At 45.5% G+C, this 12967-nt stretch overlaps 1 protein-coding gene and 1 pseudogene across 2 annotated transcripts in view; one reads left to right on the forward strand and one right to left on the reverse strand.

Annotated features, from left to right (window-relative positions):
- Window positions 1-11622, forward strand: part of PBLD (phenazine biosynthesis-like protein domain containing) — a 47585-nt gene extending 35963 nt beyond the window's left edge. The window contains exons 3-10 of the mRNA XM_012658897.1: window positions 1551-1650; window positions 2022-2120; window positions 5423-5532; window positions 5632-5661; window positions 8055-8143; window positions 8409-8587; window positions 10273-10335; window positions 11400-11622. Coding sequence (XP_012514351.1) covers window positions 1551-1650; window positions 2022-2120; window positions 5423-5532; window positions 5632-5661; window positions 8055-8143; window positions 8409-8587; window positions 10273-10335; window positions 11400-11512 — 783 coding nt within the window. The 3' untranslated portion in view covers window positions 11513-11622. The remainder of the gene's footprint in view (window positions 1-1550; window positions 1651-2021; window positions 2121-5422; window positions 5533-5631; window positions 5662-8054; window positions 8144-8408; window positions 8588-10272; window positions 10336-11399) is intronic.
- On the reverse strand, window positions 3902-4715 carry LOC105821991 (annotated as a pseudogene). Its single transcript, XR_001138080.1, has one exon. The product of XR_001138080.1 is annotated as a platelet-activating factor acetylhydrolase IB subunit gamma pseudogene (transcript).
- Window positions 11623-12967: the final 1345 nt, after the last annotated feature.

A 12967-nucleotide genomic window follows, 5' to 3' on the forward strand; every position in this document is an offset into this window, starting at 1 on the left:
GCCAAAGCAAGAATGCATTTGGCTTGAGACTTCTTTACATTTCAAGATCTAACTAGTGAGCATTTTGTTGATCAAAAATTGATTTTCATTCTCAAAAGGAAAACTCATATTTCTGATTTGTTTTTTTCCTAAGAGGAATGTGTGGGTGTACGTTTGTATGCGTGTATGTATCCTCACAATAAACCTTCAACTTATGTGCTGTTCTCTCCATTTTGAGGATATGGAAACTGAGGCTCCATAAGATTAAATGACTTGCCCACTATTGCACTGCTACTAGGGGCTGACCCAGGATATAAATCCAGTTCTGTTCCCAAAGCCCACACTTATTTTTTAATTTTTTTGAGGTAGCGTCTTGCTCTGTCGCCCAGGCTAGAGTGCAGTAGCGTCATCGTTGTTTACTGCAACCTCAAACTTCTGGGTTGAAGTGATCTGCCTGCCTCAGCCTCCCGACTAGCTGGGACTACAGGCTCACACCATCACACCTGGCTAATTTTTTCTCTTTTTCAGTAGAAATGGGTTCTTGCTCTTGCTCAGGATGGTCTCGAACTCCTGAGCTCAAGTGATCCTCCAGCCTCGGCCTCCTAAAGTGCTAGGAGTATAGGTGTGAGCCACTGCACCCGGCCTGTTTTTTAACATTTTATTTTGAAAAATTAAAAACCTATGGGAAAGTTTCAAAAATGGTACAATGAACTCCCATATACCTTTCCTTTAGATCCACCAGTTGTTATCATTTCCCACATTTGCAAAGCCCTCATTATTAATCACTGTACCATTTATTAGGTATATATTCTTAGGATGTTACACAGCCTCTCTGTTTAATTTCTTCATCTATGCACAGGCCTGAGATAGTTAAAAAAAAAGAAAAAATTCTTAATTTGTAAGGGTATAAAAATATTTACAGCAAATGTTTATTGAGCTCCTACCATCCTGAGATAAGTACCAAGCATTGTTCTAGGTCTAGACAAAGCAAGACAGCACAATCCACGCCCCCGTAGAACTTAGAGTCAGAGGTCGGGAGGCACACCAGGTAATTTCAGGAGCTCGAAACACTGGAGAGGAGACAGCACCTTTAGACAGAGTGGTCTGGGAAGGCTTCCTGGAGGAGGGAACTCTGGCCTGAATCCCTTCCCACGAAAGGGAGTGAACAATCCAAAGACAGCGGTCCAGCCTACCCAGAATGAGTGTTGAACATCTCTTTATCCAACATGGCAAGGGGGATTGAGGGCTTTCCTTTTGTGGATATTGTTTTACAAAGAGAGCACACACTCTCAAAAAATTAGACATGAATCTGACAAAAGACAGGCCAGGCCAGCTAGTTTTTCAGAGTCTATTCTAGCTTTGCACATCTGTAATTCTTCATAGTGTGCTACAAGCATGGATTTCTAAAAAATGATCTTTATAAAAATGCCTTGAATTCCTTGACAATTATTTCCTTTTAAGCTTGTAACTTTTAATATTAACAAACTACTCTTTGAACTCATGGTAGTTGCTATTGAAGGAAGTCTGATCTGTGTTTCTGAAATCTCAATAATCTTTTGTTTCTAATTAAGAAATTGGACGAAGACTTGCATCAGCAAATTGCAAGGGAAATGAACCTCTCTGAAACTGCTTTCATCAGAAAACTGCACCCAACAGATAACTTTACGGAAAGTAAATATGCATGATTTTTATTTTTCACTATTCTTGAATGGCGCTAGAATTTATTTTTTAGGTGGGGGAGTGAGATTTAAGGGAAATGCCCATCTATTACTCGCATGCAGTAGTAGACAGAGGAGGAGGTTCTGATTTGAGTTTCAGTTGGTGTGGGGAGGGGGGCGGGGGGGCGAACCTGAATGTTTCTGTCGCAGACCCAGCACCAGGGACCCCTAGGGAGCTTGCCTAGCCTCACTCCTCCTTTCGCAGCATGTTTCGGCTATTAATCATGCTAGTGAAATATTTAGGAGAGAAGCATCAAACGACAAGTTTGCAACCTGCTTGCGTGGAAATGATCTTGTCTCCCCTTGGCTTTTCCTCCTCTGAAGGTTCCTGCTTCGGACTAAGGTGGTTTACGCCGGTGAGTGAAGTCCCACTCTGTGGCCACGCCACCCTGGCTTCTGCAGCTGTGCTGTTTCACAAAATAAGTAATATGATTTTCCTTATTGAACCTATTGCTTAGAAAATAGCAAATATTAAAAAAAAATTCTCACCCTGAATGATCAAAGTGACTGGTATAAAGACATTGCAGAGTTTATTTCTTGTAATTCGTGATTCAGAAACAAAAATGGCGGCGACCTTCAGTAACACTTTGGCCTTTCAGGGAATGTGCTGGCATCGTTGGAAAGCCCCGGTTAGAATGCCATTTTATTTTAAATAGGAGATCTCTGGTCTTTGTGACCAACACGGCAGGGGAGCTCGCAAGGGCAGAATGGTCATCTCACATGATGTGATATCAGGGGACCAAAAGGCACATGCCTTGCTCCAAGTATTTCTCCATCATCATTGAAATTACTGCCACATCAGGAGCTTCTTTGCTCTGAATTTTAAAGATTTTCCTGGGCCCCGACTGTATACATTTACCTTAACAGGAGTTGCAGCACCTTAATCTTAGCTGCATTTAGTTTAATGGACAAAGATCAGGGCTTTGTGGGAATGGGACAGAGGAGACAAAAGCAGCCACAAACAAGCATAGACAACAAACAGAAATAAACAGGATGATATGACAGACAGTCACCAGGGGAGTTGGAAAGGAAGGTGTCTGGGGGAGTTACTTTAGAGGGGGGTGGTAAGGGGAGGCGCTGCAGGGCAAACGCCCCAGTAAGCAGACCCCACGCACATTTGCACGCAGGAGGAACTGGAGGGAGGAATATTCTTGGGCTCAGTGTTGGAAGGGGAGCAAAGAAAGCAGGATTGAACAGATGGAGAGGTTGTATCGCAAATTAGTAGCAACAAAGAAAGGCCTACGCCAAACCCACGGTGAACTCTGAAGCTGGGAATTTCTTCACCTAGTGCAGTTCCAAATAGAGGCAGAGGACCAGTCCCCAAGGCCTGGAAAAGATGCCGTGACTTTGGGCAAGGTAGCTCTATTTAGCCAAGGGCAATTCCCAGATAGGAGCTCAGCTGAGAGCTGTGGGCCACCAACGCCCCCAGCAGCAGGATCAGGGATGGGTGTAGGGGAAGCAGGCAAGGCCTCAAGTTGCACCTGAGAGCAAGTACCTGCTTAAATTTTGCGCCCTATGGGACTACCTTGCCTCTCCTTGTCCCAGCCCTGAGATGGGGGGTTGGGTATAGAATCCGGATAACAGCACCCTCTTAGAGAAGGGGACTTTGGGCTGAAGAATAAGCTGAAGTCTGGGCAAAGAGCTAGAGTGCAAGGAGATCCCAGGCAGAGGCACAGCAAACGCAGAGCCCCTGGGTGTGCCCTGTAGGGCCCGAGCTGCCCGAGGGTGGGACTGATGGGCAGGAGGTGAAGTTGAGAGTTAGGCCAAGGTGCTGCTATACCATAATCCAACATACATTTCAAAAAGATGATCTTGGTTTCTGTGGATAGGACACAAGAGCGAAGACAGGCAAACATTCTGAAATATTCTGGAACTCAATCCTGAAAAATAGATTTTACCGAAGTTGGACTGAGTGTCTTGTGAAAACGGGGCCCCACATGGGTTGGTATGACACTGAGGTTTGGAATAATAATCCCTGGGACCCCCCACCCCATAGGGCTGTTTTAAGGTTTGATGAGATAACATATGAAAAAATGCTTTGTAAACAATGTTTTACACCAATTATAATGAGAAAAACTAAGCTTTGGGTTTGAGAATGTCAGTTTTATGCTCAATGAAAGGTAATAAGCCAAATCTCTACACATTTGAGACATGGTTTAAGTTTTACAGAAATATTATGGGGAGAAAAAATTAGGTCACAAGTCTTTTTTTTTTTTTTTTTTGACTGAGGAAGGAGAATTTAATGTGGGAAGGTAGGATGCTTAGGGTGTGGGCTCTGGCAGGGGAACACCTTGGCCCTGGTCTTGGGCCAGCAGACGCAGAAGCAAGGAGTGCAGGGACCGGCAGACGGGTGTGTAGCCCAGGCGGCTCAGATGCAGGTAATCGTACATGTCATGGTGGCTTATGGTGCCATCCGAATGTACAAAGCCAGGGTCAGCATCCAGGAAGTGGGCCCGAGGGTGGCCAGCCAGTGCTGCCCGAACCAGCTCATTCACCTGTCGGTTCTTCTCCCGAAGCGGGTTGGGATGCTGGCCCCTTGGAAGCAGGCCCAACACCACGACCCGGGCCTGGGGCTGCCGCTTGTTCACCAGCTGCACAATGGCCTTGATACCGCCAGTCACCTGCTCTGCTGCGTGCCCGAGGTTGTTGGTGCCCACCCAGACCACCACAATCTTGGGCCGGATATGTTCCAGCTCCCCATTCTCCAGCCGCCACAGCACGTGCTGTGTGCTGTCACCACCAATGCCAAAGTTAAGGGCATGCAGAGGAGAGAAGAACTCCCGCCAGATCTCACACTGGTGCATTAGCCGGACTAAGGAGTCCCCGATGAAGACGACTTCAGGTTCCTTGTCCTTGCTGTCAGCCACGAACCGATGGTGCAGGGACATCCAGCGCCCGTCGCCCTGCACGTCCTGCGTCCTGCACCGGCGTGGGCTTGCTGGCCGGGTTCTCCTCTCCGCTTACCTTGGCGCCGCAGCTCCCGCAGCGGCGACGGCGAGAGCACCCCGGCCCCCCCCCCCCTCCCCGGGAGAAGGGGCAGGCCAGACCATCCAGCACCCCCGGCGGGGAAGAGGGAGAAACCACCCACTGGCCCACAAGTCTTTTTTACTAAAAATGTTATACACACTGATAAGTGGCCCAAGTTGTGTCAGTAACATGAAGTGCTATCACCATTTGTGGTGCATTCTTTAAATCAATTTTTTATATATAGCTGGGTTTGTTTAGGATAATCTTGATTTGTTTCATATAAGACTGATATTTACAACTTCTATGTTTTATTTGTCATCCCCTTGGCATATTTTAGACTAGAAGAGTTTATGACTCTATAGTTATGGTTGCTGGATATTTTAAAATTTGCATTAGAAAACATTGTAACAGCCTTATGAGGTAGGTTTAATTATTGACTTCATTTGATAGATGAGGAAACTGAGAAAGTCCAGTAATTCATTCAAGGGCACAGTTAGTAGGTGGTAAGGAGCTGGGATTTGAAGCCTTTCAGCATGATGCCACATCCAATTGGTTATGTTCTTGGTTCTCGAGTTAGAATCCAGTGGGGGTTTTCTCCACTCTACACCCCAGCAGCCCAAACCTGGGCCCCATCGCAGGAAAGGAGGGCACTGCCAGAAATCTAAGGCAATGAAAAGGTGATTGAAATAGGTGATGAAATACAAATATTTAACAAAGTTTATTTTCTATTTCTTGATTCCTTTTTTTTTTTTGGCCAGAAAACGTGAATAGCACTCTAACTTTTGCCACTCTGAGTGGGGAACTAAAGGCCAGAAGAGCAGAGGATGGTATTGTCTTGGATTTCCCTCTTTATCCAGCCCACCCCCAGGTCAGCTCTTTCTAATTATTGCCATAAACTGTGTACAACTGACAGCTCATCTGTTTTATGATGATTTTTGTCTTTTTTTTTTTTTTTTACCCCATCTAGGACTTCCATGAAGTAGAGGACTTGATAAAGGTTGGTGAAAAGAATCAAACCTGAGCTTATATGAGTTGGTCATTTGTTATTGTTTGGACCATTTGATCCCCAAAGATAGGCCTTATACCAGTATAAAAGTTACAATAGTTCGGGTTTGAATTTTAATGTTCAGTCTATTTGGTGAGAAGCTTGAACAGTTTTCCTTGACTCTTAGCTGTCCGTGCTAGCCTCCGTGGGTGGGGGGAAGAGAGACTGTTGTATGGCAGATGACAGCAAAAGGACTGAAGGAGGTGGCGGGGAAGAGGGGCAGTAGGCTTCCAGGAGACATAAGTCTCTGGGAGGAGACCAGCCTCTAGGAAATGAAGGGATGTGGAATTTCTGTCTTCCTCTAGCTAGAAGGAGAGGAGAGGGCCTGGGGCATGGCTGTACAAGTTTGGGCATGACAGTTGGGTATTTCTGGTAGAAAAAGGTCATTCCATAAAATCCATACAAACAAGGTTGAGGGAAAGAATGGAAACTGCCTGGCAGCTTTCAGTGTCCCCAATTTCTGTGGTGGAGGATGGGACTGGAGTGGGAGGGCTGTGCTTTGACAGAGGAGACCAGGAAAACATGGGTACCTGGACAGAGGAGATAAGATACATAGCCTGGCCTCCTCATGGGGTCTGTGTGGGTGTGGGGCTTGATAATAATGATGATGATGATGAAGATGATAACATGTTTCAGAGTCTGCTCTGTGCAGTGCCACATGCCAAACATTTCACCTGCATTATCTCATTTAATTCTCGATGTTACCCTGTGAGGTGGGCAGTACAATGTCCCACGGAGGTTCTGGAGGGCTGAGCAGCCCTACATGACCAGGTGCTAGTGTTCTGAGAAGAGGGGGCCCAGATCAGCACCAGGGCAAGAGCTGTCTTGAGAAAAATGCTTCGGTGAAATGGTCTATTGTGGGTACCGCTGCAGTGTTTGTGAATTTTGAACTACAGAGTTTATAATCTCTTTAGTGTTTTGCTTTATCTAAGTTTTTGAAGAGTATAAACAATGACCACAGATCCTGATTCTACACTCTGCCCACCCATGGCTTGAGTTTCTGGAGATATGCCAATTTATAAATGAACTGCTTTAAGCATGTTGGTAAGAAAGTGGAAAATATTCCTAATGATAGACTTTGCTCATGGTAGAAAGAATTAACCTAGTCTCTGTAAGCCTCTGGGTCACCATTTGCAATATGGGATAATAAAGGATTACTTATTGGGAATCATTTCGTGTTCTTCTCTAGAAACTAGCAATGAGACTTCCGCTAAGAAATACATTTTCAAATCAATATACAGACTCACGCAGAGAAGGGCAGGGTTCAAGAGACCAAATAGCCCTGGAGAGCAAATGAGATCTGGCTGTTCTCATTTCTTGAGAGAGGGACATTGGTCAGCCCATGGTCACAGAGGCAGAAAGCACAGGTACCAACCAAGGCAGGGGCAGTTCTGGCTGTGGGAACTTGAGCATCTCTGTCCCTGACAGGGTTAGCAAACCTGAAGCCATCTAATGACTGCCATACAACTGCCATGAATTATCGTCTGCTCTGCCTGGCAGCTGCGGGTGGTGCCAAAGGATCACTGGGGTGGGGGTTGTCCCCTCATCTCCTGCAGTGCCTCAACCCATCCCCAAACAAACATACAAGCAAACAAATGATGTTCTTGGATTTGCGCAAGATTATGTGCAGTCTTAGGTAGTGAACCAAGGCATCTGGAGAAAATGTTATGTTACTGATCTACTGATCTACTAATCTAAGTGAAAGTGGAGAGCAGAGTGCCAAGCAGAGCAGCATAAGACGGGTCCTCTAGTCCCCACTTCCAATCAAACGGCCAGCCCTGAGTCCTTGCCATGCAGAATGTTCTAGTTGCTGCTGCGGATACTCCATATATTGCTTCATCTAATCCTCATAACAACCCTAAGAGGTGGGCATGAAGCCCCCCATCTCTAATGACAGTAGACAGTAGCGATTCAGAGCTTTGACTCCAGAGCCACTCGGACCTGGGTCAAGATATGTGCGTGCGTGCCTGCGTGTGTGTGTGTGTGTGTGTGTGTGTGTGTGTGTGTGTGGTCTGTCTGTGTGTAACACTTTTGTGTATGTGTGCATATGACCCTGGGCCTCCTTCTCCTTCTTTGTGGGGAAAATACCCATTTGAAGGAGTTGAGCACATAGTAGGCACTTGTGAGCAATGCCTATTTTGAGGCTCACAGAGGCCTCTTTGGTAGCCAGGAAACTGGGCATCCGTGGGCAACACCTTGAGCCCTGAAACTAACCTAACACTCTTGGGGACTGGAGTTGATGGGTATGGCTCACAGTGGACGCTCAACGAGAGGTCGTCACCTGTTATAGAGGATCAAGGACTTGACCCAGGCCGTGCTCCTGAGGTTTTGGTCTGTCTCCACAGACTGCCATTGGCGACACACTGGTCCAGGACATCCGCTATTCTCCAGATACCCGAAAGCTTCTCGTCCGGCTCAGTGATACTTACGACAGGTAAGTTTTTCGGTTGTGTCAGCACTTTGGGGAGGGTTGAGCACCCAGATTTATAGCTCTGGCTTGGTCTGGCTGTGCTGTGTCCAGTCAAACCAGGATTTGTGCAGCCACAGTTCCTTGCCTCGTGGGAAGATATTACCACTTGTTCTTCCCTCCCCTCCTGCTGAGCTGTCTGGGCAAGTGCACCCTGGCCTGTTTTGTGGAGTCTGTGCAGTGGGTGGTCTGTGAAATGGATTTGTCCTGATCCATCCTGTTTATGAATAAGGTCGTTTCTGGAGAACCTGAAAGTGAACACGGGGAATCTGCTGCAAGTTGAAAACACAGGGAAGGTGAAAGGACTCATTCTCACCCTGAAAGGAGAGCCTGGTGGGCAGACCCAAGCATTTGACTTTTACTCCAGATATTTTGCACCATGGGTTGGTGTGGCTGAAGACCCTGTAACAGGTACTTCTTACTTGAGTCCAGGAGAGTGTTAAAAAATGAGAGAGAAGAATAAGAAATAGTTATGTAAGTTGCCCTTCATGTGACCTTTCAGGTCGCTTGGGTTTTGAGCTGCCTTCGTTTCTCTATCTCTTCCCCTCCCCGTCCATCATTTGAAAGACACAAAATAAAGGAGGCAGTATAGCAGTCAGACAGCCTGGGTTTGCATTTCTAGCTTCCTAGCTCTTGACCTTGGGCAAGCGACTTAACTTTTAAAAGTCTCAGTTCCCTTCTGTATAAAATGTGTATAATACCTCATAGGGTTAAGTAAGCACAATGCATGTTAAGTACTTAATATGGTGCCTGGCACGTGGTAGGTGCCCAATAGCTATTAGCTATTTTAATAATAACAGTGAAACTGGCTCTGGGAGCCAACACTTCCAGAGCTTCCACCAGCTGGAAGCAGAGGGATGGAATCAAAGATGGGCAGAGACATCGTGCCTCCTGCTCTCACAATCCTGGGGGACAATGGGCTGAGCAGCAAAGCACAGGAATGCTGATGGGGGAGGCCAGTGGGTGGGGCGGTGGAGAGGGCCAAAGGAGGCTGGGCAGAGGCTTCGAGGCTCCTGTTCTGGTCAGGTGGCAGGGGCTGGATGGCTTAGTTATTCTCTGAGGAACAAAGCACATGAAATTAAAGCTTAGCAAACAAGCATTTTGAAAGACTCAGGAAAATGCCCCACAATATCCAAAGAGTCCAACTTCCCCATGGAAGAGCATTTCTGAGCAGCTTTGCACATGCACAGCTGCTTCACAAAGATTTTAACTGGTACAGAATGCATGTCTTTTTTTCCTTTAATAATGCTTTTCTAGAGTGTGAAGGTCATAGGACTTCCATGACCAATCATCTGGGTTTCTTAGGCCTGAGGGGTTTCTCAGGGTACGGAACTTTCAGTGCTAAAACAGGGTGGTCTCAGGCAACCCAGGAGGGTCGGTCACCCTATTTGGACATCCCATAACTCTCAACAAATTTTCCTGAACAGGGGGGTCTTTTCCTTCCCATCCTTTTCTCCCTCAAAGACTTTTCTGTCAGTTATTACTTTACATTGTGTGTCTTCATTTTAATATCTAATCTCTGATCTAAACCTCTAGGGTACAATTATGTAAAGAAAAAAAAAAAAACCTCACTAAAAAGAAAGTTCTTTTGGTGGCAAAAGCCCAGGAATGTTGGCTCAGTGGAAAATTTGGCCTTTTGTCAGAGTTCCCACCTTTCCTTGCATATGCCCTAGGAGGAAGGAGATACTTTCCCTGGGAAGATGTAGAAAGATTTATGTGAAGGCCTTGATTTTCCTGCCAAAGGCTGACAATGAGCTGGGAGACAAGACGAGAATTAAACCCTGCAGTTTAATTCAGCCTTAAGAAACTTGAAGACACCTAAACATTTGTACCCCTGTAATATGCTGAAATAAAAAAAAAGAAAGAAACTATAAGACATGTTTGATACATAATTTGGAAGAGCTTATCCACAAATTCTGTGTTTTCCTTTCTATCTCCATTCATAATTCTATACTCTGCTGTGGCTTGGCCAACATGATGATTAGGTGATCAGAGGTTTAGTCAAACTGGATAATTGATTATAATTGCTTGTGAATTTACCACAAAGTTGCCCCTGTGTTCTTCGGAATTGTCTCATACTTTTCCCTTCTTTTAAGGGTCTGCGCACACTGTTCTCAGCAGCTACTGGTCCCAGGAGCTGGGGAAGAGACAAATGCGTGGTAGGACAGCTCTTTTCCAATTTCCTTTTTATTTGCCTAACTTTAAGCTAGTGTTCCTTCTCATATGTACTGTTGCCTTGAAAATGTAATAAAATGTTATGTATCATCCATGTGAAAATGAAAGGTTTTTAAATTCCTTCACCCTTAAATATCCTCTACCCAAACATCTTCCACCTCTGCCCCAACACACAGGCTCTTCTGATACAGTAACTGCCCAACCAGGGTCTGTTGAATAAAATTGACTAGCTGTGTTAACTTTGGCCCAGAGAGGTTACTTATGATGTGATAGGTTAAGACTGGATGATCACCAAGGTTCCTTACTGCTATTGCTAGTCATAGGATTGAACCAAACAAATTACTTCCAAACCAAGTCCCCTGGTGATTAATATATTGCTCGGGGACAGAGAAAGAGATTGTAGCCAAGGGGGGCTGCACTGCCCTGATGATCAAAGGAGGACTCTGACCCTAAAGGATGGAAGCCTTACTTAGTGGAGGGTTAGGCCTCTGTGACTCTGATTTGGAGAAAGCAGGGTGGCTGTTTGTTTTCCTTGGTGATTCTAATTGTTCTCCTAAGTGTCAAGCTCCCGGAAGGCTGACGCCAAGCCTCTCCTGTCTGCTTGGCACATGTGGTTGCTTGAATATGTGAACAAACTCCCTCTGTCCTATTTAGAGTTGAGAAGATGGGCCCTTCTCAAGGGGGCCAAGACCACCCCTCTTCATCTTCTTAGACTTATTTTCACACTCTCGCTTACTCCTAGAGAGAGCTGGGGAAGAAGCTGTGGGTGGGGTGTGTCTGGGGCATTATAGGAAGTCGTAGAGGAAGAGGCCCAGGAAAAGGCTCAGGAAGGGAAGCTGTGGAGCTGTGTGTTTGTGGGAATTGAGTTCGTGGCTTTCTCAGTCTTTTGGAGAATGGGGGTGGGAGTGGGCAGTACCATAAACAGATGAAGGAAAAACTGACCTGGGAGAACTCTAGGGTTTATAATAAGGAGTCTTTCACTATGTTCTGTTAATTTAAAAGGGTGAAAAATACTCTTGATTTATGACTTGCTCTGTGCTTGCTTTAGCCTTTCAGTGTTCCTGCCGAGGAGGAGAGCTGGAGATTTCGCTGCGTCCAGACGGCCGCGTGGACATTAGGGGAGGTGCTGCTGTTGTTGTAGAGGGCACGCTGACAGCCTAGGCACGCTTGTGCTGGGATGCTGTCTCTAACCACCGAGTGTTTTCTGCATAAATGGAAATGTAAGGGGCTGCCTTCAGCAAACTCGCATAGTAGTCCACTTAATCCTCATGGTAAAAATATAAAAATGTCCCAAGATCTGCAGTTGGCAAAGAAAGAAAGAAAGAAGGAGAAGGAGGGAAGGAAGGAAGGAAGGAAGGAAGGAAAGAAGGAAGGAAGGAAGGAAAATGAAGCCATGGTAATGGAGATTTAATAATGCTAATGAACTAATGGAGTTTTGGCTCCACCCGTGAATGTATTTGAAATTCAAGTAACCAATAACAAAGAACAATGTTGTCATTTCATTGATTATGACTACCAATCGGAGAAGAAGGAATATGTTTATGAGGAGTGAGATTAAACCGTTTAAACTTAGGTGTGAGTACCTGATAGAATATTTTGCAGCCATTGCAAAAGACTCAATAACTATGTGGAAATATAGAAAAATATTTCATGATATAATACTAAGAAATAAAAGTATAGTGTGCCATAAAACCTCTGCAATGGCTTTCTGTGTCCATGGCGCCTCTCTCCTCCCTGATCTTATGAGAATGGACATAGGGGAACGTGGAGGGAGATCGTGAGAGTTGTACTCTAGCACTCAAGTTCAAGGTTGCCATTCGTTGAAGAAAGTGCTTCCTGCAAAGTTGGCATCCCTGGGATATTGAATTAAACTGGGTTATGCTAAAGTATGAAATATCCACAAAATCACAGTGGCTTAAAATAACAAACATTTCTTTCCACTCAGTTGTCTAGTACAGGTCAGGAGGGCTTCTGCTCCTGGTGATCACACAGGGACCCCGGCTGATTTTTCATTCTGCCGTCTCAGTGGGTGGCCTCTGTCGCTGCTTCAGCAGGAGGAAAGAACATGTGGAAACTGCACTGTGCTTTGGCTCAGGAGTGATAGGTGTCCATTCAGTTCACAGCCTGTTGGCCAGAACTGGCCACATAGCTCCATCTAACAGCAAGGGAGCTAGGAAACACGAGAGAGCTCATGGATTCATCTGTGTACCGTTAACATAGCTGCTACAACTGGGGAAGGTTTTCAGGTCACTCAGATGGTTCCTTCTAGGGTGGCATTACTTGGGTAAATTTATCACAGTCCAGGGACTTAGGGATGCAGGTTCAGAAGCCTATTATGTGAATGCACCAAGAGTGAGTCTATCTCTCAGGGGCAGACTTACATTAACCTAGTGCATAGAGACTGATGTATAAAGCCAGAATATCGATTTGTTATTTTACCATGAGAAATGTACCCATGGAATAGATTAGATCAGAGCATTTGCTTCCCATTTGCATATCTGTCTGGAAGTCAAATTGTAATCAGAAAACTGCATGGTGACTATGGAACCAAATCAAGGAGAATCAGCAAAATGGGCTTAAATGGCAGATGTCACCGAAACATAATAAGCTTCCCCA

This window comes from Propithecus coquereli, unplaced genomic scaffold (genome assembly GCF_000956105.1).
Source record: "Propithecus coquereli isolate 6110/MARCELLA unplaced genomic scaffold, Pcoq_1.0 Scaffold117, whole genome shotgun sequence".
NCBI lineage: Eukaryota > Metazoa > Chordata > Mammalia > Primates > Indriidae > Propithecus > Propithecus coquereli.